The sequence below is a fragment of the Punctularia strigosozonata genome (assembly GCF_000264995.1).
Source record: "Punctularia strigosozonata HHB-11173 SS5 unplaced genomic scaffold PUNSTscaffold_5, whole genome shotgun sequence".
Lineage (NCBI taxonomy): Eukaryota > Fungi > Basidiomycota > Agaricomycetes > Corticiales > Punctulariaceae > Punctularia > Punctularia strigosozonata.
The window spans coordinates 1,536,435-1,558,024 of record NW_006767437.1 but is presented as its reverse complement, the minus strand read 5'-3'; the positions used below and the strand labels follow the sequence as shown (position 1 = coordinate 1,558,024).

The window sequence follows — 21,590 nt, the reverse complement described above, 5'->3', positions numbered from 1 at the left end:
ATAACCATGGAGCAGGAGATAACGGAAGGAACTGGCAAAGATGAAGCTTTGAAGGAGCCAAGTCGGCATCAGCAGGACACAACTCGCAGATGGCGCGCAGATTCGCACTCCGACGAGCTCCGTTCAAAATCCCGGTGCGCGGTTTCCTCGAGGTTGGTGCGATGTGTCCTCAAGGATGTCCTCGAGGCTGGTAGGCAGGTATCTAGAGGCTCACCGTCCTCGACGGGTAACCGTCACCAACATTGAGCCGCCCCCGTCTACCACTCGGAGCTCATAAACATTTCACTCATTCCTGAAAACTCTGCTCTACTCCGATGCTATACAGGATGTCGAACGTCGAGGAAGAAGACACAGCGATTGCGACCCATCCGTTCGTCAAGAAACCCAGCGCAGATCTGATTCTTCGATCGAGCGACGGTTTCAATTTTTACGTTCACCAATGCATCCTGGCCGAAGCCTCGCCATTCTTCAGCACCATGTTGTCGCTCCCTCAACCCGATGCAGAGGTGGCTCCGACAGGAGAAAAACATCCTGACGACAAGAACGGATCGAGTCGCGCCATCGTCGACATGTCGGAAAATGCACAGACTCTCGAGCTTCTGCTACGCGCATGTTATCCATACGAAGAGCCAGATCTCGATGGATTAGACGAAGTCGCCGCGGTCTTGTCCGCCGCAGTCAAGTACGAGATGGCCGCTCCCATCAAGATGCTGCGAAAGCGCCTATCGAAACATGCACCGACTGTACCGACGCGTGTTTATGCGATTGCAGTGCGTCACAGACTCGAGCCGGAAGCGCGCGAGGCAGCAAGGGCGTCGCTGCGGTTTACGCTTAAACAGTTGGCACTGCAGGATGCGCAGGAGCTTTCCCTTATCCCTGCCCTTACCTATCAGCGTTACATACGCTTCATGCTACGATGCCGGGAGGAATTTTCTACATTATCTACGGACCTTAGATGGATACAGACGGGGATACCATCTGAAGCATACGACGACAAGACTCAATCCTCGTCTGTGCGATGGACTACCAATGCAGGCAGACCACCATGGATAGCTTGTGGGGCATGCGGTAATCATGGCACCGCGCGTATAATCGGGTCCGAAAACCAAACTTTATATTTCAAGAAATGGTGGTTCTCATTACTCGAGCGTGCTCAGGGGCAATCGATGGAAAGGCCGTCTGCGGGTTTGATCCTTGCTCCATCGCTGCTTCAATCATCAATCGACCAAATGGCCGGCAATTGCAAGCTATGCCGCCTTCCCAAGGGTATAGCTTCCCTCAAGGCTTTTATGAGATACATGTCGTGTTACGTGGATCGCAAGACCGCGGAGGTGATTTGTTTTGGGACTAAACCAAATATACAGACCTTGGCTAAATCCTTCATAGATCGCTGCGAAGACGAACTTTTGCTAAGTAATAGCATCCCTCCGGGTACCGGTTCACCAGGTCCGCTGAGTGAACCAGCTACTCAATCTCGTCAGTGCCTTATCAATGTGAGCAGCTACAATCGCAGTGAAGTGCGGTGGTACGTGGTCGCCAATCTGATCTGTGATTTTCCGACGCTATAAACCAGTACGGTCCGGGAATTGCGGTTGACTATAATCTTCGGCAGGCATGGATATATATCGCTCAATCTGTAGAGTACACTAGCGAATCCTTGCATATGCAGTCAGTTCAGGTCACAAGCTGGGATAGTGATGCCTCGGCCTAAAATAGTATCTGGATTATGAAGCCGTTCAACCGTGAAATGAAAGTCATATTTGTGGGAAATTGTTGCTACGCCTGTTGCTGTGACCACACCCGCGTTTTCGTCTGCGACTACAGTATGACCAAGTCCCAGTCCCCAATCGCCATCGACAGCCTATCGAACGAGCTTCTAGTGCACATCATCGAGCATGCCACGAGATATGAGATCTCAACGCGCAACCTCAAGGGCCTGTGGGAGGACCTGTTCCTTCTGGATGAGCCCGCGAGCACGGTCACAGTGAATATCACGAAGCAAAGTGTGCTACTTGTTAGCAAAAGGTGGAATGTGAGTGAGGCCCGCGAAACAGGATTCATTCACTGATGTCAAAGTGGCACTTTTGTCTATCATATCGCACAGGCTGTCGCAGAACCCCTTGTGTTTCGTGAGATGCGCTTTGGATTGAAGACAACACCGGGAACAGATCCCACGTTCACCTCCTACATTGAATCACTCAGCTCCTGCGTTATTGCCTCCAAGTCCAAGCCCGCTTGCTTCAACAAGACACGGACAATGGTGCTCTTCCAGTCTCAAGATTCGCTCGACGCCGCAGGCCAAGCAGCCGCGCTCCTCTGTCACCTGCTCTCGGGCATGCGCCTAAGCCATTTCTCCACTAACTTGCTCTTCAGGACATCCTGGATTCCATTTCTGATCTTGGGGAGTGCGAAAACCCTGACACATCTCGACATTTGCATCCATGCAAGGATCGTTTCCCCGTCTTTCGTCACCGGGTTGAACTCTTTGTCGAATCTCACATTTTTACGCATCCTCGACGAAACACAGTGGTCTTATGTCGAAATCCGTTCTCGTCCGGCTTCCCTCACGAGCCTGCCACAACTTTATCTTCCACAATTGCAGGAGTTGCAACTTATAGTCAGATCGAAGGCTCGCGCTCATCATGACGGTCACATCCCGTTTCATCTCGGAGCGACCGCCAACCTACCTGCTATCAGATCTCTTCTCCTCCATGAGTCACGTCCGATGGGAGACGTACTGCGGGCCTTCTTGGTCGCGTTCGGGGGGACACTGCAGAAACTATCCGTCGGTTTGCGGTCAATGGAAGAGCTGGAGAATATTCATGATCATGCCCCTGGGTTGGTTGAGCTATTGTGTTACGGGAGCACCGACTCCTCCGGCTTCCTCCAGAACATGGAGCACCCACGAATCGAGCGTCTAATGTGCTCTGGACTTGACGGGCTCAGTGAATCCGTACGTGACGTCGATCCAGGCAAACTCCCAGGCTTGAAGACTATACGGATGGTGGAAATCTCTTGGGATAGTATTCTCGACTCGACGTCTTTCAAGGAGATCGGCTACGACCAGATGTTGAAAGTCATCGAGACGGCCGCGGTGCTAGCAGCCAAGGGCATTCATTGTCTCGACCGTGACGGCAGACCGTTTGGTCACCTTGATCCAAAGGCCTAGAAGGTCGACGTGGCGACCGTATCCATAATCCAGTCTCCATTATTCCGAACAAGTATAGCAAAGGCCTAGTTGTCACACTCACGGGGAAAGGGGGTCTACAGAACAGAGTGATCACCAGCGAGTGCCTCCCGGACGTGGCTTCATCTTCACCAACATGTCGCCCTCTGGGTACAGGGTCGCGGAGCCAAATCCGTTGGCGTACTGCAGAACGGCCTTGCCGTTCGCGTCGATGAGACCTGCGTAGTCGATGTCGCAGGCGCGGACAGGAATGATGATCAGCGCCTTCAGCTTGGCGATAGCGAGATGACGGCCGGTGCACTAGGAAGACATGGGACCTCGTCGACAAAGGTTCGACACGCCACCACCGGAAATTGCCGTTCATGCCGCAGAGTACTCTTGTTTTACGACAGTCATTGCGAACTTCCCACGGCCCCCCTGGCGGACCAAACCTAAGGTCGTAAAACTACAGCATGGACAGTTTTGGCATGAGTGCGAGAAGAGGAGATCTACGGCATGACTGACGGTAGTCAATCTGTAAGCAGCAAACATAGTTAGACCAGCAGGGGATTGAGCTCGTTCTGTGCATTCTCGTTACTCGAACGCAAAGAGGCTGAGACGCCAGAGTAATCTCTGTCATATGAGATTCAATGCGCCGTTGTAGTATTTCTATGAATTGTTGTATTCGAATGGTCTTGGCTGACTATGCCTTGGATCGACATTGAACATGACTGTCTGTTGGTGAACGAATCTTACTTTCGAGATGCGTTCGGAGTGCTAGTCACAGACGCGACGGCGATCGTGTCTTCTGCCCACGAGTTCGAAATGGCCATGGAACCGACCTCCATTCATCTCCACAACTGGCCATTTTCGCGAATCACTTTGTGGATCGTGGCCACCAACGGGCCAACACCTCTCCTTGACCGAATGGAGATCATAATGAATCACGATCACGTGGCCCGAAGAAGACAAAGAACGCCCGGCTGAACGAACCTGTGTTCTGACCACCTCGCCACTCTACCATCGTCCACACCTCGCCCCCCTCTCAGTGGCTTCCTCCGGTACTTAGGCCACCGGCATCCGCTATAAGTAACTGCGGTGAGTCTCGATTTCACGCTCTCCCAGTTAGACGATCGTTAATTTCACCATGGCTTCCAGTCGTACTTGTACTCCGCCACCCCCGACAACACATCAACTCGCGTCCAACACTCCTCTGAGGTCGAAGCCTGCTCCTTCTCACCCGCTATCTAGCAATAAATCTGTTAACCTGGACGTGACGGAGCGCGCCATCCAAACCGAATTAAAGGGTGTCATGTTGGAAGACGTGGCAGGACTTCCGGAGGCCGTCTTCCCGTCGTCCTCGCTTCCAGTGGATATTGAAGACGCCCTTAAACATCTGTCTTCTCATACTGTCGGCCAATATTGTTCGGACTCCTGGACCAACCTCACGCGACACTCGCTGTTAAACGTCGCTATCGAGGAACGAGAGGCGTATGTCTGTAACCAGCTCAACGACATCGTGGAAGCCGTATCCAACTGGAACAAGTTCTCTGGACCTCCAGCTCGCCAGTGGACTGGTCATTTTGCTACTACTCCTTTGGGCGTAACGGACCATGCTACGGTGGAGGCTTGCCAGAGGAAACCGGACGGTGTTCTCCTTCCCAGCGGCATGGACCACGCGCAGGCGAGGCGACGCGATGCGGTCGCATTTCTGGAGTTCAAGACCAACCAGGATGGTGCTGGTCACGGTAAATCCTCGAAGCAGCTCGCAGAGAACGTTTGACTGGCGTTCGGCGCTCAATACGACCGGCGATTCATCCTCGGCATGGCTTTGATCGGCAGTTCTCTGCGCCTCTCACTGTATGATCGTGCGGGACTCCTTCAATCCGTGGCTATCGACATCCATAAAAATCCACAAGCGTTCCTCCGCGTTTTATGCGGCTTTGCTTTCGGGGACCAGGCCACTCTCGGTTTCGATCCCACGGTCACTGAGCCCGACGAAAACGGGACTCGATCTATCACGGTTCGCGGAACGAAGTACGACATTGAAAAAGTCGTGCACATGGACAACACGCTCAGAGGCAGAGGGACGATCATCCTTCAGGTTCGGTCAGGCCCAGAATCGACGTCGATCATCAAGGATTCATGGATCGATGTCAGTCGTCCTGAAAAGGAACACGAAATTCTGGAGAAAGCGAAGGATGTTGAGGGGATCGTCCATATGATCGATTTCGAAAGGGTTGAAATCAACGGAATCGTGGATTCGACGAAGATCATACGCGACAAACTCGGCGTCGCTACGAAGATGGGTAGGCAAGCTGATCGGGAGCCGGAGACGCGTGAACATTATCGGCTTGTTCTCAAAGAGTCCGGCGTTTCTTTGCGGCACTTCGCCACTCGGAGGGAGCTCCTTAGCGTCTTGATCGATGCCGTTGAAGGCGAGTAACGTCACACAGATCGTGATAACACATTTCCTTATGGATGTCCCACAGCGCATAGGCGAATGTACGGCATACCCGTCTTGCATCGCGACGTCAGCTTCCACAACATCATCATTTCGACATTCGAGAGAAAAGAACCGGGACAACGTCCAGGTCGCCTGCTCGACTTCGATTATTCCAAGACCTTAAATCGTCCTACCACGAACGATCCGGAAGAGTATAAGAACCACCGTTCAGTGAGTCCGATGTCGCTGAATGTTATGGTTTCCGGTTACCTGACTATGCCCTGCATCAAGGGTACATTACCATTTATGTCCGTGCATCTCCTTCTCGGCGATGAATCCACCGAGCACAGATGTCATGAACAGGCTCGCCGCGGACTTAACGTAGAACGGCCGGTAGCTTTTCCTGATGCTTGTCAGGTTTTTGACGCACCCGTGTCGATTAGTTATAGTTTGACGTGTTCTCTTCACCTGTCCCGCCGGTCTTGGTTGGACTTCGTAGAATACTTAAAGCTCTCTCTCGTCGCATTAGAACCTCGTCTTGGCAACGCCAGTGACTCTCTGTATCCACGCGCTATCTTACTATCTATTCTACGCCCTTACTCCTCGTCTCGCGAACCCTCCCCGGCCTTGGTCCTCACAGTTTGCCAAGACCCCAAACCTTAATTCCACGCCCCCGTTCCCTCGCACCCACGCCCTATGTCCGACGCCTACTCTGGCTGGAACGAGGCCGCGCCCGCCAGCACTGTTGACTTCAACGGCTCTTCGGTTCCTGGCGCCCCGCCTACCGTCGAGTCTCAGTCCTACTCTACGGCTCAGGAACGCCACGATCTCTGGCAGTCCGTCGCCAATCTCGCTAGGCAACAACAAGATACCGCGACGGCTCTGGACCATATCATCGGCGCGCTCAATTGGCTTCGCACGGATACTCCCGCTCCGCCGGTTTTCAACCCTTTGGCGTCTTCTATTCCCTCGGCATCGTCCGGCACCGCGAAGTTCAAGGAGCCGCGGACTTTCAATGGCAAGGCCGACCAGGTTCGCTACTTCCTCGACGAATGCGACACTGGTATCGACTTGCAAACTCGCGCTCTACCCACGGACCGTGCTCGAGTCCGCTATATCTCCTCCTACTTCGCCGACGGCACTCCCAAATCCTGGTGGTTCTCTCTCGTTGAAACTCAGTCGCCTCTTCTCTCCGACCTGGCCGGTTTCAAAAAGGCTCTCATCAAGCACTTTGGCGACTCTGACCTCACTGGCTCGTCTCTGCGCAAATTGCAGGCCTTGACTCAGACTGGATCCTGCGCTAGCTACGCTGCCCGCTGCCAGGAGCTCTACCCCTATGTCAACCTCTCGGAAGAGACGAAGATCGACATGTTCAAGACCGGCCTCAAGCTCGAGGTTCGGAAGCTCATGATTACGGTCCAACCCCAGCCCGACACGCTTGACGAGTACGCCAAGAAGGCCATCAGCTTCGACAATCTACTCCACGCCGACTCCAAACTCTACACCAAACCCTCTGGCAACAACTCACGGACGACATCGACTGCTCCTCCTCGTACGGCGACACCTCGGACGACAACGACTACTACGGCGACTACGACCTCCACCGACGTCGTACCCATGGAAGTCGACACCGTACGCGTACGCAAAGGACCTCTCACCGCTGAGGAACGCCAACGCCGCATCGACAAGAATCTTTGCACGTACTGTGGAGGTTCTGGTCACTACTCGAATACCTGTCCCAACAAATCGGATGCCGCCAAGAAATGCGATGCAGCCCGCGCCGCTTCGACCTCCGGCAAGTCGGGAAAGGCATAGACGGTCCCATCCACGTCTCAGGACTCGCGTCTGGCGCCGGGGCCCGCCATGACAACATCGCTGAGTCCCCTGCCTCCTCTTCTTCCTCGGACTCGTCTCCTTTTGCGCATACATCCAACCACGTCCGTCTGATGGACGGATCGTGGGTTCCACGTCCCATCCTACCCCCATCCTATCGCTTCTCCGCGTCCACCTACTTGAACTCCGCCGATCATTTCTTCGTTAATATCAGTCTGTCGTTTCCCAACCGTAAACCTATAAAAACCTTTGCGCTTGTTGATTCCGGCGCTTCCATTTCATGTATTTCCAAACGCTTCGCATCTCGGCATTCCTTACCGCGGCGTCCTAAGGACGTTCCGGTACCGGTTATGGCTGTCGATGATCGCCCCATCGCTAGCGGCCTCGTGATGCACGATGTGCTCGCGCAGGTTGCGCTTTCCTCTCACACTGAACAACTCCCGTTCGCAGTCGTTTCTGTAGGCTACCCCGTCATCCTCGGTCTCGACTGGCTTCGACGACACAACCCCCATATCGACTGGCACGATATGGACCTCTCGCTCGACTGCTGCAACCTTCGGCGCTCGTCTCCGGTTACCGTAAAAGCTCAGGGCTTTGGTCCTGAGTTACTGCGGCTGACTTCATCGCTCAACGCCCTCGCACCTACCTCGGTCGGCCTAGGCTTCGGTCTCGCTCGACGCTCTCAAGATCTCGACTACGACTCCAACACCCGCTCGTTCGGCCAACGACGCGGATATCCCCGACATAGTTATAACTCTCGCCCCTGACATCGACTCCTCGCCTTCGGTTTTCTCGTCGCTCCCTGGTTACACTGGCTTCGGTCGGTCTTACAAGGGACAAATCATCGACCGCGCTCCCGACATCAAGTTCATAAACTCTCGCCGATTCGCTAAGTCTGCTCGCTCCGAGTACGTTTCGGTGCTGAGGCTCGTACCACCAGATCCTGTGTCCGTCTCGTCGGTCTCAACGGCAGAGCCGTCGGATCTCAACGACGATGACACGTCTCCAAAGGATCTTCAATTCCTCCCATCGAAGTACATGCCCTGGGCCTCCACGGTCTTTTCGGACGTCAAGGTCGACGAGCTCCCGCCGCACCGCCCTTACGACTGTTCGATCGACCTGGAGGACGGCAAGGACCCTCCTTTCGGCCCTCTATATCGACTATCCCCCGACGAGCATACTGCGCTATCCGCGTATTTGGATGAAAACCTCCGGAAAGGCTTCATTCGACGCTCGACATCCTCCGCCGTTTCACCAATCCTCTTTGTCAAGAAGAAGACTGGCGAACTTCGACTTTGCGTCGACTATCGCGGCCTCAACGCTATCACCAAGAAGAACCGCTATCCGCTTCCTCTCATCGACGACTTACTCGACCGTACTCAAGGCTGTTCGGTATTCTCCGTCATCGACCTCAAGAACACGTTCAACCTTATACGCATCCGCGAGGGCGACGAGTGGAAGACCGCGTTCCGTACTCCGCTTGGACTTTATGAAACCCTCGTTATGCCGTTCGGGCTTACTAACGCACCTTCGACTTTTCAGGCCTTCATTCAAGATACGCTGCGCGACTACCTCGACGTGTTTTGTGTGGTTTATCTTGACGATATACTTATCTTTTCACGCTCGCAGGAACAGCACGACCGCGACGTTATGAGGGTTCTCGATCGTCTCAAGGATGCCCGACTCTTCGCCAATCCTGCAAAGTGCAAGTTCGACCGTTCCGAGGTCGACTACCTCGGATACGTTATCGCCGCCGACGGTATCAAGACGTCTTTGTCAAAACTCGACACCGTGACCGATTGGCCCGAACCGAAGTCCATCAAGGATGTACAGTCGTTCCTTGGCTTCACGAACTTCTACCGACGCTTCATGCTGCATTTCAGTTCACAGAACGTGCGCGCTCCGCTTTCAACTCTCTCAAGAAGGCTCTTGTTTCGTTCCCGGTCCTTCGCCATTACGACCCCGCCAAACCGTGTACGCTCTGCACGGACGCTTCCGACTTCGCCCTTTCCGGTGTACTCCAACAACCGGATGAAGACGGTCGCCTTCACCCTATCGGTTACTATTCTCGCAAGTTCACGCCAGCTGAAATCAGTTACGACGTGCACGATAAAGAACTCCTCGCGATCGTCGAGTCCTTCCGGGATATGCGCGCCTGGCTCGTCGGCACTCCCGAGCCCGTTTCGGTCATTTCCAATCACCGTAACCTTGAGTATTTCATGACGACTCGCGTTCTTAATTGTCGACAAGCTCGCTGGTCACTCTTTCTCGCAGAATTTAACTTTAGGTTGACCTGGGGCCCCGGACTAAAGAATGTCGCGGACGCACCCTCCCGCCGCCCCGACTTCGCCCTTAAAGAAGGGGATGCCGCTCGCAACATCATGGCACAGCAAATCCTCTCGGCGTCGCACACAGAGCGACTTTTCTCGACATCTCCAACCGGTCTTTCAATATCCACGCTTTCAGCGCTTACAACTCTTTCGATCGACTCTTCGGATCTTCTCAAGAGATTCCAAGACGCTTTCGAATCCGACGATGAATGGCGCGAAGCCGTGGCGGCCGGAAATCTCGACTTCACCGCTCAGAACGGTCTTGTATTCCACAAGGGACGTCTATTCGTCCCGCGTTCTATACGAGCCGATATTCTGCACTCACGACACGACTCTATCACCGCAGGACATCCTGGTCGCGCACGGACTCTGTCACTAGTCCAACGAGATTATTCCTGGCCTGGAATCGTCACGTACTGCCGTTGCTACGTTTTGGCGTGCGATGTGTGCAGTCGCATCAAGGCTGTCCGACATAAGCCTTATGGGCTCCTCCAACCTCTCGACATCCCCACTCGACCTTGGCTTTCGATATCCATGGACTTCATCGTCAAACTTCCGGCGTCTCACGGCTACGATTCTATCTGGGTCGTCTGCGACCGACACTCTCGCGCCGCCCACTTCATCCCATGCAAAGAGGCTATGTCCGCGCCGGAACTCGCCTGGCTCTTCCTCGATCGCATCTTCCGATACCACGGCCTGCCAGAATCAATCATATCCGACCGGGGAAGCGTCTTCATCTCACGTTTCTGGTCGGAGCTAATGACCCTGTTGCAGATCGATGTCCGCACGTCAACAGCGTATCATCCCCGCACGGATGGTCTCACCGAGCGCACTAACCAAACGCTTGAGACCTACTTACGTGCCTACTGCTCTTACCAGCAGGACGACTGGGTCGACTATCTGCCGCTTGCGGAATTCGCGTTCAACAACGCGGAGAACGCTTCGACCCGTGTCACGCCGTTCTATGCGCTTACTGGACATCACCCCGTTTTCGAGCCTCGTCTTACTGATTCGTCCAACGTCCCCGCCGCCTCGGATCTCGCCTCTCGACTTCGACAAATTCACGCCGAGCTCAAGGCTGAGTTACAACACGCACAAGAAGCCCAGGCGAAGGCTTTCAATCGACACGTCCTCTCAGCTCCGGATTTTCGGCCGGGCCAGCTCGTCTGGCTCCTTCGGCGAAACATCAAGACTTTGCGGCCTTCCGACAAGCTCGACCACCGACATCTCGGCCCGTACCCGATCCTTCGCAAGTGTGGCTCATCCTCGTACCAACTCCAGCTCCCCTCGTACCTTTCTCGTCTCCACCCGGTCTTTCATGTGTCGCTTCTCGAACCCTATCTCGATCCTTCGGAATTCCGCACGCACGCCTCGCCTGAACCATTCGATCTTGCACCTGAAGCCGATCCCGCCTCCCGCATCTCGGCGGTTCTCGACGTTTGCAAGATCGGCCAGCGCTACGAATATCTCGTCCGCTACCAAGGCGCGGACGAGTCCGAAGACTCTTGGGTTCCCTTGTCGGATCTTCCATCGACGCTCAACGAACTGACTGACCGGTTCCACCGTCGTCACCCGCGAGCGCCTCGACCTCCCGCCGCGGCTCTGTCTCGAGACTTATCAGGTGCTATTCACATCACTAATTCTACTCCTTCGAACAACTTGAATGATGCCGCCGTGACAGACGAACCCGCGCCTCAAATCCCTGAAGCTGCACCGCGTCCCGCATCTCCACCTCCAGCCGCTCGAGTCAATCTTCGATCCGACTACGTTCCCCCGGCGCAGACCACGATGCGCTCCGGACGTGTCTCAAAACCTCCGACACGATACGACCCTGACGCTTAGCGGAGCTCCTCCTTCGCGCCTAAAGAAGGGGATGATGTCATGAACAGGCTCGCCGCGGACTTAACGTAGAACGGCCGGTAGCTTTTCCTGACGCTTGTCAGGTTTTTGACGCACCCGTGTCGATTAGTTATAGTTTGATGTGTTCTCTTCACCTGTCCCGCCGGTCTTGGTTGGACTTCGTAGAATACTTAAAGCTCTCTCTCGTCGCATTAGAACCTCATCTTGGCAACGCCAGTGACTCTCTGTATCCACGCGCTATCTTACTATCTATTCTACGCCCTTACTCCTCGTCTCGCGAACCCTCCCCGGCCTTGGTCCTCACAACAAGGTACACCACGACTTGGAGTCGTTCTTCTACGTGCTATGTTGGGCGTGCATCACGCTCGAAGGCCCGGGTCAATATCGACGGTCTTTTGATATCATGAAGAGTCGACTCAAAATTTGGCTTGTCGGCGACACCGTACAGGACGTAGCTAGCAACAAGCTTGGGCAGTTGCTGTCTCGCTTTGATAGCTTACTCGCGGACTTCCACCCGTATTTCGAGCCCTTGAAGGAGACGGTCAGGAAACTTTTGGCCACGTTCAACATGGACCAATCAATGAAACCAGGCTATATACCCCCTACATACGATGAGTTCCTCGCCGTCCTCAAAGCTGGCCGTGATGCCTTGCCCCTCGTGGACGACCCACCGCCGGAAAACGGAATCGTCGCTCAACCTGCCAACAATGACCAGCCTGCAGAGCCAGCATCAAACGTGCTGCACAGGTCTAGACGTTATAAACGTAGCCGCACGGAAGAAGACGACATCCAGGACACGTATGCTACACGTAGTGGCAGCCATGGCGAGGCGGGTCTACGCGACCGGTTCACGACCTCTGAGAGAAACAAACGCAGTCGCCTCAGCCAGTCAACCTCGACCCGCGTTCTCCGTTCCGACAGCAAGAAGGCTCAGGCGCGTGAGTAGCTTCGCGACCGGACGAATACCGTGTATCTGCTCCAACTTTCGCTGTCCTTATCGTTGTGCTTTCTCCTGTACTCGCTACTACATGCTTGATCAGTCGTAATTCAACATGCGCTTCTCTTGATAACCAACTGTTTCTCATATCCATTCTTTCAAACGAGTACAGCAAACGCCTAAGATACACACATGGAAGGGGGAGGGGTCTAAATGACAAAGCGATCACCAGCGCGTGCCTCCCGGACGCGGCCTCATCTTCACCAACATGTCGCCCTCCGGGTGCAGGATGGCGGAGCCGGAGCCGTTGGCGTACGGCGGGACGGGGTACGACTTCTCGTTCTTGCCCAGCGGGAGGGTGGAGGACGGGACGGTCTTGCCGTTCGCGTCGATGAGGCCGGCGTAGTCGATGTCGAAGGCGCGGATGAGGATGATGATCAGCGCCTTCAGCTCGGCGAGGGCGAGGTGACGGCCGGTGCACTAGGAGGGAAGACGTGGGCTCTGTCAGATTGCGATCCTGAACGGGTATCGGCGAGAGAGACACGTACGACAGAGACGCCTCCGCCGAAGGGCATGAAGAAGCCCTGCCTGAGCTTCTTCGCGCTGCTGTCGTCCATGAAGCGGCGGGGGTGGAAGCGGAACGCGTCCTCGAACTCATCCGGGTTGAGGTGGTGGTACCGGTTCGGCATGTAGATGATGTCGCCCTTCTTGAAGAAGACGGGCTTGGGCGCCGGGTGCGCGTCCGAGGGCGGGACCTCGGCGACGACGTCGTTCATCACCTCGCGCACGCTCGTGCCGTTCGAGCAGAGCCGGAGGGACTCGTTGATGATCGAGTTGAGGAGCGGGTAGTCGACGTCCATCGTGCCGAGCTGCTCGAAGAGCCCGTTCGGGTGCTGGTTCGGGTTCTCGGCCGAGAACTTGGCCTGGGCGAGGTCGACTTCGTCCCGGATGTCGGGGAGGAGCCACGGGTTGGAGAAAACGTAGACGGTGACCCAGTAGGCGGCGTAGATGGTGTTGGAGGTGAGCGCGAAGAGGTAGGAGTGGAGGTAGGCGGCGAGGTCTTGTGAGGACCAGCCGAGGGTGTGGCGGAGGTCGAACATGACCTGCATGAAGTAGGTCGGCTGCGCCTCGCCCGACTCGTACTGGGCAAGTGCCTCCTTGACGCGCGCGATGCAGCGGTCGCGCCCGGCGACGCCCCGGCTGACCAGGAACGGGAAGGGCAGGCCGGTGTACATAAGCTATAAATAGCAAGCATGAGCGCGTCAGGTCCGGCCTCTGGAGTGGATGTAACGACTCACACCAAACTGATCCTCGAAGTCGGTGTTCGACTTGAAGATCTCGTCGGCCGGGAATGTGTCGCCGAACATGCCCTGAGCACTCGCGGCGTAACTGGAGCGAACCGCGATCAGGCACTTCTCCATTTGGCGGTTTGAGAACTGGAACGTACAACAAGGGCGGGATGAGCTTCATGAGCTCGAATTGTTTGCCGTTCTGGCGCTCGAGGGGCGTCATCTGGTCGATCAGGGCGCCGAAGCGGGACGCCATGTTGGCCGAGATGTGGAAGACCATCGGACCGAACGCCTTCTTGGCGAGAACGCTGTGATGAGACACAAAAGGGAGGGAGGATCAGAGACACGCTCCACGCGCACTCCATACAATAAGATGCCGCGTACCGGGACAACTCCGCAAACATGGCACGCTGGCCTTCAGCGTCGGAAACGGCAACTTTGCTTACAGCGAACACGCGGTGATGCGCATCGGTCCTAATGGGCGTGAAGGAAAAATCCTTGTGGTTTTTGAATATCTCGGCAATGAGTTTCCTCTGGGGTGAGACACGTTAGGGATATTTCGAATAAACGCGGTCACAGAGAGAGGTCCTACATGCAAGCAGAATATGACGGGTTTGCCCAACACTTTGGAGCGGAAGACGGGTCCGAGTCTCTTCTCGACGCTACGCGTCCAAGTATCGGGCCCGTTCTTGTAGTCGAAGGCATTTCCGACCCAGGGGATCCACGCCCATGCCCAAGGAGGGCGAACGGCGAGGCCATTGCCGCCCTGGGCCCTCAGCTTGAGCCATGCAGAAAGGCCCAGGAGGGCGACGGCGACCGTGACGGCGGGGAGGTCGATGGCCGGCATTACTTACTTGGATCGAGGTTTGGGATGCTTTAAGATTTGTACTCGCGGTCGCAGCAGCCGCGGTGGATAGGCTAATGGACGATCGAGGCTGACAATCGCCATCTTATGCCATGTTGTGCGGACGCCCCGGTAAAGCATTTGGTGTGGCGGCGCGCTTACATAGGGTTAGGGAGCCCGTGGGGGGCGGAACCGAGTGTATCGGACGCGGACGTTGGTGTCCCGACTTGGCAATCAACGCTGGCCTCCATCGAGTTCCCACCGGGGTCCCCACCGCTATGCTCGAGATGGGCGCCGTTGCTCATAAAAAGTGCATATCTAATGCGCTCCGGCTGAGAGGCCCCTACTCCGACCACGTCTCCGGCCATGTCCCTCTTCGCCAACCTCAACAGCAGCGAGACCGTCCAGCGCGTCGCCGCGCCCCTCCAGTCCCAGTGGGAGTCCGCCCCGGGCACCGTCATCGTCTCCGGCCTCGGCGCGCTCCTCGCCGCGTTCGTCACCTACCAGTACGCGTTCACCGACTCCGTCCTGCGCTCGACGCCCTTCCTCGGCCAGCTCGGTTTCTTCTCCGCCCGACATGACTTCATGGACAAGACCCTCAAGGACGCGCAGAAGAAGCAGATCCGCGAGAAGAAAGACCCGCTCAAGGGCGGCGTCTACGAGTTCAACACCGTTGGCTACACCGTCAACGTGAGACCGCCCGACTTCACTCGCGCAATGAACCACGATCTGACCGCGGCGAACAGGTCTTGCACGGAGAGACGGGCCGCAAGCTCTTTTTCGGTGACAAGAACTTGAGCTTGTACCAGGGCTACCTCTTCCTGCGTGGAGGTTTCCCCACTACCTCCAAGCTTGGCGCGAGGATCGAGACCGACAACGGAAAGCTGAAGGAGCGTCTGCTCTACTTCATCAGGAGAGAATACATCACCGATGGTTGGTGCCTCGAACGTCATTCGTATACGCAGTCGTGCTGACTCCGCCTCAGTCCTCCCCACCATCTTCCGTGAGATCTCCGAGGAGTTCGACACCTGGGGCAAGAGGAGCCGTGTCGACCCGTTCGATGCGATCTACACCGTAAGAAAGGACTCGCCCTTGTCCGAATATCCGCGTGCTGACTGTCCGATTTAACCAGTTCGTGTTCAAGCTGACCTGCCGTCTCCTTGTGTGCAACGAGATTGCAGATGATCCCAAGGTACGCGCCTTTGTGCTGGATTTGTTTCCTTGTCTCAATGTCCCCTTCAGTTGTTGAAGCACGTCCGCTCCCTCTACCTTGGCATCGAACAGGGAGCTGAGGATTTGTAAGCATCGTCTCCCATAGTAGAACCCGTGCGGAAGCTGATTGGCTTACAGCACGACCCTCGTCAACTGGTGGCCGACGAAGCAAAAGCGCGAGAGCGCCGCCGCGACGAAGGAGCTCGCGGAGATCATCTCCAACCTCATTGCCGCCCGCCGCCGCGAGGGTCGCCGCGAAAACGACCCCATCCAGTACCAGATGGACATGGGCGACGAGGACAGCGACATCATCCAGTACACCTTCAAGATCCTCTTCGCTGGATCGGTCAACACCGCCGCGATGGCCGCCTGGACCTGGGTATACGTGAGTCCTACTTCGGTGCTCAGACGCGTTGCTCTTTTTTCCTAACCGGTCCGCCTCATAGCTCACCCTGCACAAAGACCAGTACGACCTCGTCATGAACGAGATCACGACCCAAGCGCACGCGACGGGCGCCCCGGGCACGCTCGCGGAACAGGTGACGCAGATCCAGCTCGACGCGTGGGAGAACGAGATGCCGGCGCTCGAGCGTTGCATCAAGGAGACGATCCGGCTCGTGTTCGCCATCATCGCGCTCCGGCGCAACATCGAGGACCCGGTCACGATCGACGGCAAGCGCATCAACACCGGCGACTTCCTCGCGTACTTCATCCACGACACCCACCTGAACGAGGACATCTACCCCGACGCGGAGAAGTGGAACCCCAACCGGTGGATCGACGAGCAGGGCGTGAACGCGAAGAAGCTCGCGTATCCCTTCTTGGGATGGGGCGTCGCCCGCTTCCCGTGCACCGGCATGCGGATGGCCAAGGTCGAGATGAAGACGATCGTGGTATGTGTTTCTTTTGGTTTACGCGATTTTCTGGCGACGGCGAACTGACGGGCGGCCTTGCTTGTTCTAGGCGTCGCTGCTCGCGACCTTCGAGTTCCAGCCTCTGGACGGGAAGGGCAACCCGCTCACCCAGGACCCGCCCGTGAACCGCAACGACTGGCAGCGGTTCATGCCGGCGGAGCAGGTGCTGATGGATTACGTTCGCCGCTCATAGATGATTTCTTCTGTACTCTCATCCTCTATCGACATTCCATGTGTTTCCTTCTTGGCTACGACTTTAAACTGCATCCATACGCGCAATTCTATCTCAACCCGACCGCAATTTCAATTGTCTGTTAATCCTTAACGGGATACGTTGATCAACCTGTATAGGTAGTCAATGTAAACGTGCTGTAATGTAAAATGCTGTTGATTTCCGGGAGTGAGATTATTGCTTCGGGTGGATGATGCAAGACGAATCACTTTTCGGGCAATGTTCAGGGTCGAATGGAAGCTGCAGCAAGATTTGTTGCTTACGTAGGCGCACGCTATGCCCTGGGTTGAAACAGCGAATTGTTCCAGAATCTCTGAGATGGCAACGTTCCTGGGGGATGCTGCCGATAAGTACTAGAGATATCAAAGAACAATGTGTCCGGTCCCGTACTTGTCCCACACTGTCATGTAGCGCCACCTCAGTCGCAGCACCCACACTTATCTCGTTATCTTCAGAAGATGCGTACGACGAAGCGGTTTCTGCCGCTACGAACGGATGGACGCGTAGCCTCGGACGCGACGCGACCGCGTTTCGCGCACGTGCTTTCAGCCACCTGCGCGAACTTGCCGTTCGCACGGCGCTTTCACTTTGATTTCACCATCTGGCTTGCGAGTTGAACGGGCTCGCAGCATTTGTCGAGTCCGAGGATATCAACCACCCAATGGGATACGCCGCTGCATTGCCTCTAGGTGTCCGGCAGCACCGGAAACAAAGCGAAAGCCAATCCGCGACGCCATATGACTGCGCCGAGTCGTCCATCCGCCGTCGGTTTCCATATCCGGTCGATGGCGGCGTTCCCGGACTGGGCGGCTCGCCAAACCGCACTGAATCCCGTCGCGACTCCGTGCATTCGCCCTTCACGTATTCCTGACTGCCGCTAGCCATCGACGCATACATTGTCTTTTTAAAATGCTTGTGACCCCGATCTATCAAGCTCCCATTCGCCATTCGCAACGATGTCCACCGACTGGTACGGTTCCGCCAACGCGCTCCTTCGCAGCCTCACGTCCCGGTACGATGACCGGTACGGGCTCGGCACGATGAGCGCCAGCATCTATGATACCGCCTGGGTCGCGCTCGTCTCCCGGACCATTGACGGCCAGAAGCAATGGATTTTCCCTGAATCCTTCCAATTCATCTACGACCAGCAGGCGGAGGACGGCAGCTTCCCCGGCGATGGCTCCGTCGCGGACGCCGTGATCAACACCCTTGCGTGCTTGCTTGCGTTCAAGCACCACGAGAGCACCTGGAATGGCGGCAAGAACGACATCGCGGCTCGCTCCGAGAAGGCCGTTGCCTTCCTCAACACCGCGCTGCAGACCTGGGACGTCAAGAGCACGGAGCGGATCGCGCTCGAGATGATCGTCCCGAGCCTGTTCGAGCAGCTCGCGACGTTTGGGCTCGACTTCGACTTCCCACAGCGCAAGTACCTCTTCGCTGTACGCGAGAAGAAGCTTTCCATGGTCGACATCGAAATCGTGTACAAGCACCACACCACCGTCCTCCACTCGCTCGAGGCGTTCGTCGGCAAGATCGACTTTGATCGCATCGCGCATCACGTCCGCGGCGGCAGCCTCATGGCGTCGCCGTCTTCCACTGCCGCCTACCTTACGTATGCGTCCAAGTGGGATGAGGCGGCCGAGGGGTACCTCAGGCACGTCATTGAGCAGTGCAAATCGTACGGCTACGGCGCCGTCTGCAACGTCTGGCCTACGACCGTGTTCGAGTTCTCCTGGGTATGTGCTCACGCTGAATTGTGGTACCAGGCCACTGATAATCCTGTTGCTGTAGTCCGTTTGCAACCTCGTCGAGAGTGGCTTCGACCTCGCTAAGCTCGATCAAGACGCTCTCGCCCGCATTCGCGACGTGCTTTACAATGCTCTCGCGGCAGAGAAGGGCATCATCGGGTTTGGTACGTGTTGATTCCGCTTCATCGATGTAACTGGTCAACTCATACTATCGATGCAGCTGCTAACGTTGGCCCCGATTCCGACGACACCGCCAAGGCGCTTACGGCGCTTACCTACCTGGGGAAGCCGTTCCCCTACGACGCCCTCCTCAAGACTTTCGAGCTCCCGACGCACTTCCAGTGCTTCCAGTTCGAGCGCAACCCCAGTTTCAGCGCCAACTGCAACATCCTTATCGCGCTCCTCCGCTCTACCGAGCCTAAAAACTTTACCAGCCAAGTCATCAAGGCCGCGACCTTCATCACCGAGGAGTGGTGGACAATCGAGGGTCCCGTCGAGGACAAGTGGGTTAGTGATCATCTATCGTTTCAGATGCAAGACTTGGCCCTGACGCCGATTATCTTAGCATCTATCGCAGTGGTACCCTGCCATGCTCGCTTCTCAGGGCTTGCTCCGCCTTCTCTACCTTCACGGCCAAGGCTTGTTCTCCGAAGTCTCCGAGCACCTCTTGACTGTAAAGATTCCTCTGACCCTTTTCGGCATCCTCATTCGTGTCCTTCAATCACAACATGAGGACGGCTCCTGGGGCGTCAACAAGAGCCGGGAGGAGACCGCTTACGCCATCCTCGCGCTCGCCAACCTCGCCTCGCTCCCCTACGTTGACCTCATCCGCGACCAAGTGAATGCCGCCGTTGCCAAAGGGCGCGAGTACCTCCTCTCCGTCAACGCCATAGAGAAGCTCCACATCGCCCCTGCGGATTACATCTGGGTCGGCAAGATCGGCTACGGCGTCGAGCACGTCTGCAATGGCTACGTCGTCTCCGCGATGCACATCCCCGTGCCGCTTTACGAGCCTGCGTCGGTCGATACCGGCGTGAACGTGTCCGCGGAGAAGATCAAGGGCTTCGCCAAGTTCTACTCGCGGCTGCCGATGTACCAGGGCTTCCCCCAGTGGCGCATGTACGCCTGGCTCATTGAATCCTTCCTCTTCCTCCCCGAACTTCGCAGGGTGCACCACATCGCGTTCGACAGGCAGGGCATGAAGGAGGACCCGTACTTCGAGTACCTGCCCTTCTCCTGGACGGGCCCGAACGGTATGGAGGAGACGTACGCGAGCGCGCAGACGATCTTCGACATGATCGTCATCTCCATGGTTAACTTCCAGGTCGACGAGTTTTTCGACATCGTCGTGCAGAAGCACGGCGAGGGCGCGCTCGCCTACCTCCGAACGCTCATCGATGAGATGATGGCCGGGATTGAGAAGGGCATCATCCCGCCCGCGATCCCGCAGAACGCCGGGAAGGCCGACGGCGAGGCGCAGCCCACCGGCTACGACGAAATCCGCGCGCGCCTCGGCCACTTCGTCAACTTCGTCTTCACCTACCCACGGATCGAGTTCGCAAGCGAGAACGACAAGGCACAGCTCCGGAAGGAGATGAAGATCTACCTCCACGCGCACACGACCCAATGCGAGGACAACGTGAAGCTGCAGGCGCAGGCCGAGTACGACCCCTTCCTCTCCCCGCGCTCCTCCTACCTCAAGTGGGTGCGCTCGACGGCGGCGGACCACCTCTCGTCCCAGTACGCGTTCGCGTTCATCACCTGCCTCCTTGGCCACAGCCAGAACAAGGGCAAGGAGGTCTCCAAGCGCGAGGACTACTTCCCGACGGCGGAGATCAAGTACATCGCCCAGGACTGCAGCACGCACCTGTCCGTCATCTGCCGCATCTTCAACGACTGGGGCTCGATGAAACGCGATCGGGAGGAAAAGAACCTGAACGCGGTATTCTTCCCCGAGTTCGAGGGCCGGGCGAAGGGCAAGGACGAGAAGCAGCTCAAGGCGGAGCTCCGAGCCATCTCCGAGTACGAGCGCAAGTGCCTCAACCTCTCGTTCGACGAGCTCCTTCGCGTGGCGCAGCGCACCGTCGGCCCCCAGGCCGGCAAGCGTCTGCACGAGGTGAGCATAAATTGCGGCCGTCTCTATTTTCGGTTTTGTCTGATAACCACCCCCCAGGTTGTTCGGCTGTTCTATAATGCCAGCGAGATGTACACGGAGATCTACGAGTTCAGGTTCGTCAAACTTTATCTTCGTCTCCACGGACTCGCCTCAACGTTTGCACACTCCACAGGGACATAAGCACATGGAATTAATGGCTGGCACATTATATCACGGGCATTTTGTGTATGTATATTATGGACACATAGATTAACGATAGGCATGGAATACAAGCAGTATGATTCTTCGAATCTGCTATCGATAGCCGAGCCGCTGAAAGCCATCGAACGTCCAGCCCTGAATGTAGACATGACCATAAGGCGAACTTGTAATTGGCAAGACGAAGGTGAAGAAGCGCATGAAGTCGCCACATGCATGCCATGCCGTCCCTGAGCGGGTTTCTCGGTAGATCGCCCTGTGTTGCTGCCCGCCCAGCCCTCCAAACAAACAGAAGTCGCGCTGTCGCGCGAAGGAGAACCAACGTTGCGCAGGTCCGCTCTGGCCTTAACGAGGCAGATGTCGCCGATGCGACCGTTGACGCATTCATGATATGATGGCGCGCGCGGAGCTCCATACGGCACGCCGTGCTGCAGAGTCGGGATCGGCGGGAATTTAACGCTCTTG

The 21,590-nt window shown here is 56.3% G+C and overlaps 7 protein-coding genes across 7 annotated transcripts; 6 read left to right on the top strand and 1 right to left on the bottom strand.

Annotated features, from left to right (window-relative positions):
* Positions 1–326: 326 nt before the first annotated feature.
* PUNSTDRAFT_67047 (uncharacterized protein) lies at positions 327–977 on the top strand (the record flags this gene model as incomplete). Its single annotated transcript, XM_007383117.1, has 1 exon — positions 327–977. A coding segment is annotated over one exon (651 nt), but the record flags the coding sequence as incomplete, so codon positions are not given.
* Positions 978–4,313: 3,336 nt separating this feature from the next.
* Positions 4,314–4,949, top strand: PUNSTDRAFT_133683 (uncharacterized protein; the record flags this gene model as incomplete). The annotated part of the gene is made up of 1 exon (XM_007383116.1): positions 4,314–4,949. One exon carries the CDS (start codon positions 4,314–4,316, stop codon positions 4,947–4,949), a length of 636 nt encoding a protein of 211 aa, XP_007383178.1.
* Positions 4,950–4,991: 42 nt separating this feature from the next.
* Positions 4,992–5,612, top strand: PUNSTDRAFT_133682 (uncharacterized protein; the record flags this gene model as incomplete). Its single annotated transcript, XM_007383115.1, has 1 exon — positions 4,992–5,612. The coding sequence occupies one exon, from the start codon at positions 4,992–4,994 to the stop codon at positions 5,610–5,612; it is 621 nt and encodes a 206-aa protein (XP_007383177.1).
* A 6,426-nt stretch (positions 5,613–12,038) lies between these two features.
* On the top strand, positions 12,039–12,581 carry PUNSTDRAFT_133679 (uncharacterized protein; the record flags this gene model as incomplete). The annotated part of the gene is made up of 1 exon (XM_007383114.1): positions 12,039–12,581. One exon carries the CDS (start codon positions 12,039–12,041, stop codon positions 12,579–12,581), a length of 543 nt encoding a protein of 180 aa, XP_007383176.1.
* A 128-nt stretch (positions 12,582–12,709) lies between these two features.
* PUNSTDRAFT_143304 (cytochrome P450) lies at positions 12,710–14,793 on the bottom strand. Its single transcript, XM_007383113.1, has 6 exons — positions 14,454–14,793; positions 14,246–14,394; positions 14,020–14,169; positions 13,871–13,961; positions 13,121–13,810; positions 12,710–13,052 (listed from the first exon to the last, which is right to left on the bottom strand). Exons 1-6 carry the CDS (start codon positions 14,706–14,708, stop codon positions 12,798–12,800), a joined length of 1,590 nt encoding a protein of 529 aa, XP_007383175.1. The 5' UTR covers positions 14,709–14,793; the 3' UTR covers positions 12,710–12,797.
* A 254-nt stretch (positions 14,794–15,047) lies between these two features.
* Positions 15,048–17,124, top strand: PUNSTDRAFT_86421 (cytochrome P450). The gene is made up of 8 exons (XM_007383112.1): positions 15,048–15,395; positions 15,452–15,638; positions 15,691–15,779; positions 15,838–15,897; positions 15,948–16,003; positions 16,056–16,302; positions 16,364–16,810; positions 16,881–17,124. Exons 1-8 carry the CDS (start codon positions 15,072–15,074, stop codon positions 17,022–17,024), a joined length of 1,554 nt encoding a protein of 517 aa, XP_007383174.1. The 5' UTR covers positions 15,048–15,071; the 3' UTR covers positions 17,025–17,124.
* Positions 17,125–18,019: 895 nt separating this feature from the next.
* Positions 18,020–21,199, top strand: PUNSTDRAFT_101867 (Ent-kaurene synthase; the record flags this gene model as incomplete). The annotated part of the gene is made up of 6 exons (XM_007383111.1): positions 18,020–18,799; positions 18,855–18,975; positions 19,032–19,318; positions 19,377–20,927; positions 20,985–21,040; positions 21,100–21,199. 6 exons carry the CDS (start codon positions 18,020–18,022, stop codon positions 21,119–21,121), a joined length of 2,817 nt encoding a protein of 938 aa, XP_007383173.1. The 3' UTR covers positions 21,122–21,199.
* Positions 21,200–21,590: the final 391 nt, after the last annotated feature.

What these genes read in the sequence shown, in the direction of transcription:
- PUNSTDRAFT_143304 (XM_007383113.1), bottom strand. Translation starts at nt 14,708, where the DNA reads ATGCCGGCCATCGACCTCCCCGCCGTCACGGTCGCCGTCGCCCTCCTG. An exon ending in AAGCTCATCCCGCCCTTGTT is followed by an intron (nt 13,962 to 14,019) that starts GTACGTTCCAGT and finishes GGTTCGCTCCAG; the next exon opens with TTACGCCGCGAGTGCTCAGG. An exon ending in TCGGCGGAGGCGTCTCTGTC is followed by an intron (nt 13,053 to 13,120) that starts GTACGTGTCTCT and finishes CTTCCCTCCTAG; the next exon opens with TGCACCGGCCGTCACCTCGC.
- PUNSTDRAFT_86421 (XM_007383112.1), top strand. Translation starts at nt 15,072, where the DNA reads ATGTCCCTCTTCGCCAACCTCAACAGCAGCGAGACCGTCCAGCGCGTC. An exon ending in AGATTGCAGATGATCCCAAG is followed by an intron (nt 15,898 to 15,947) that starts GTACGCGCCTTT and finishes TGTCCCCTTCAG; the next exon opens with TTGTTGAAGCACGTCCGCTC. An exon ending in CCGCCTGGACCTGGGTATAC is followed by an intron (nt 16,303 to 16,363) that starts GTGAGTCCTACT and finishes TCCGCCTCATAG; the next exon opens with CTCACCCTGCACAAAGACCA.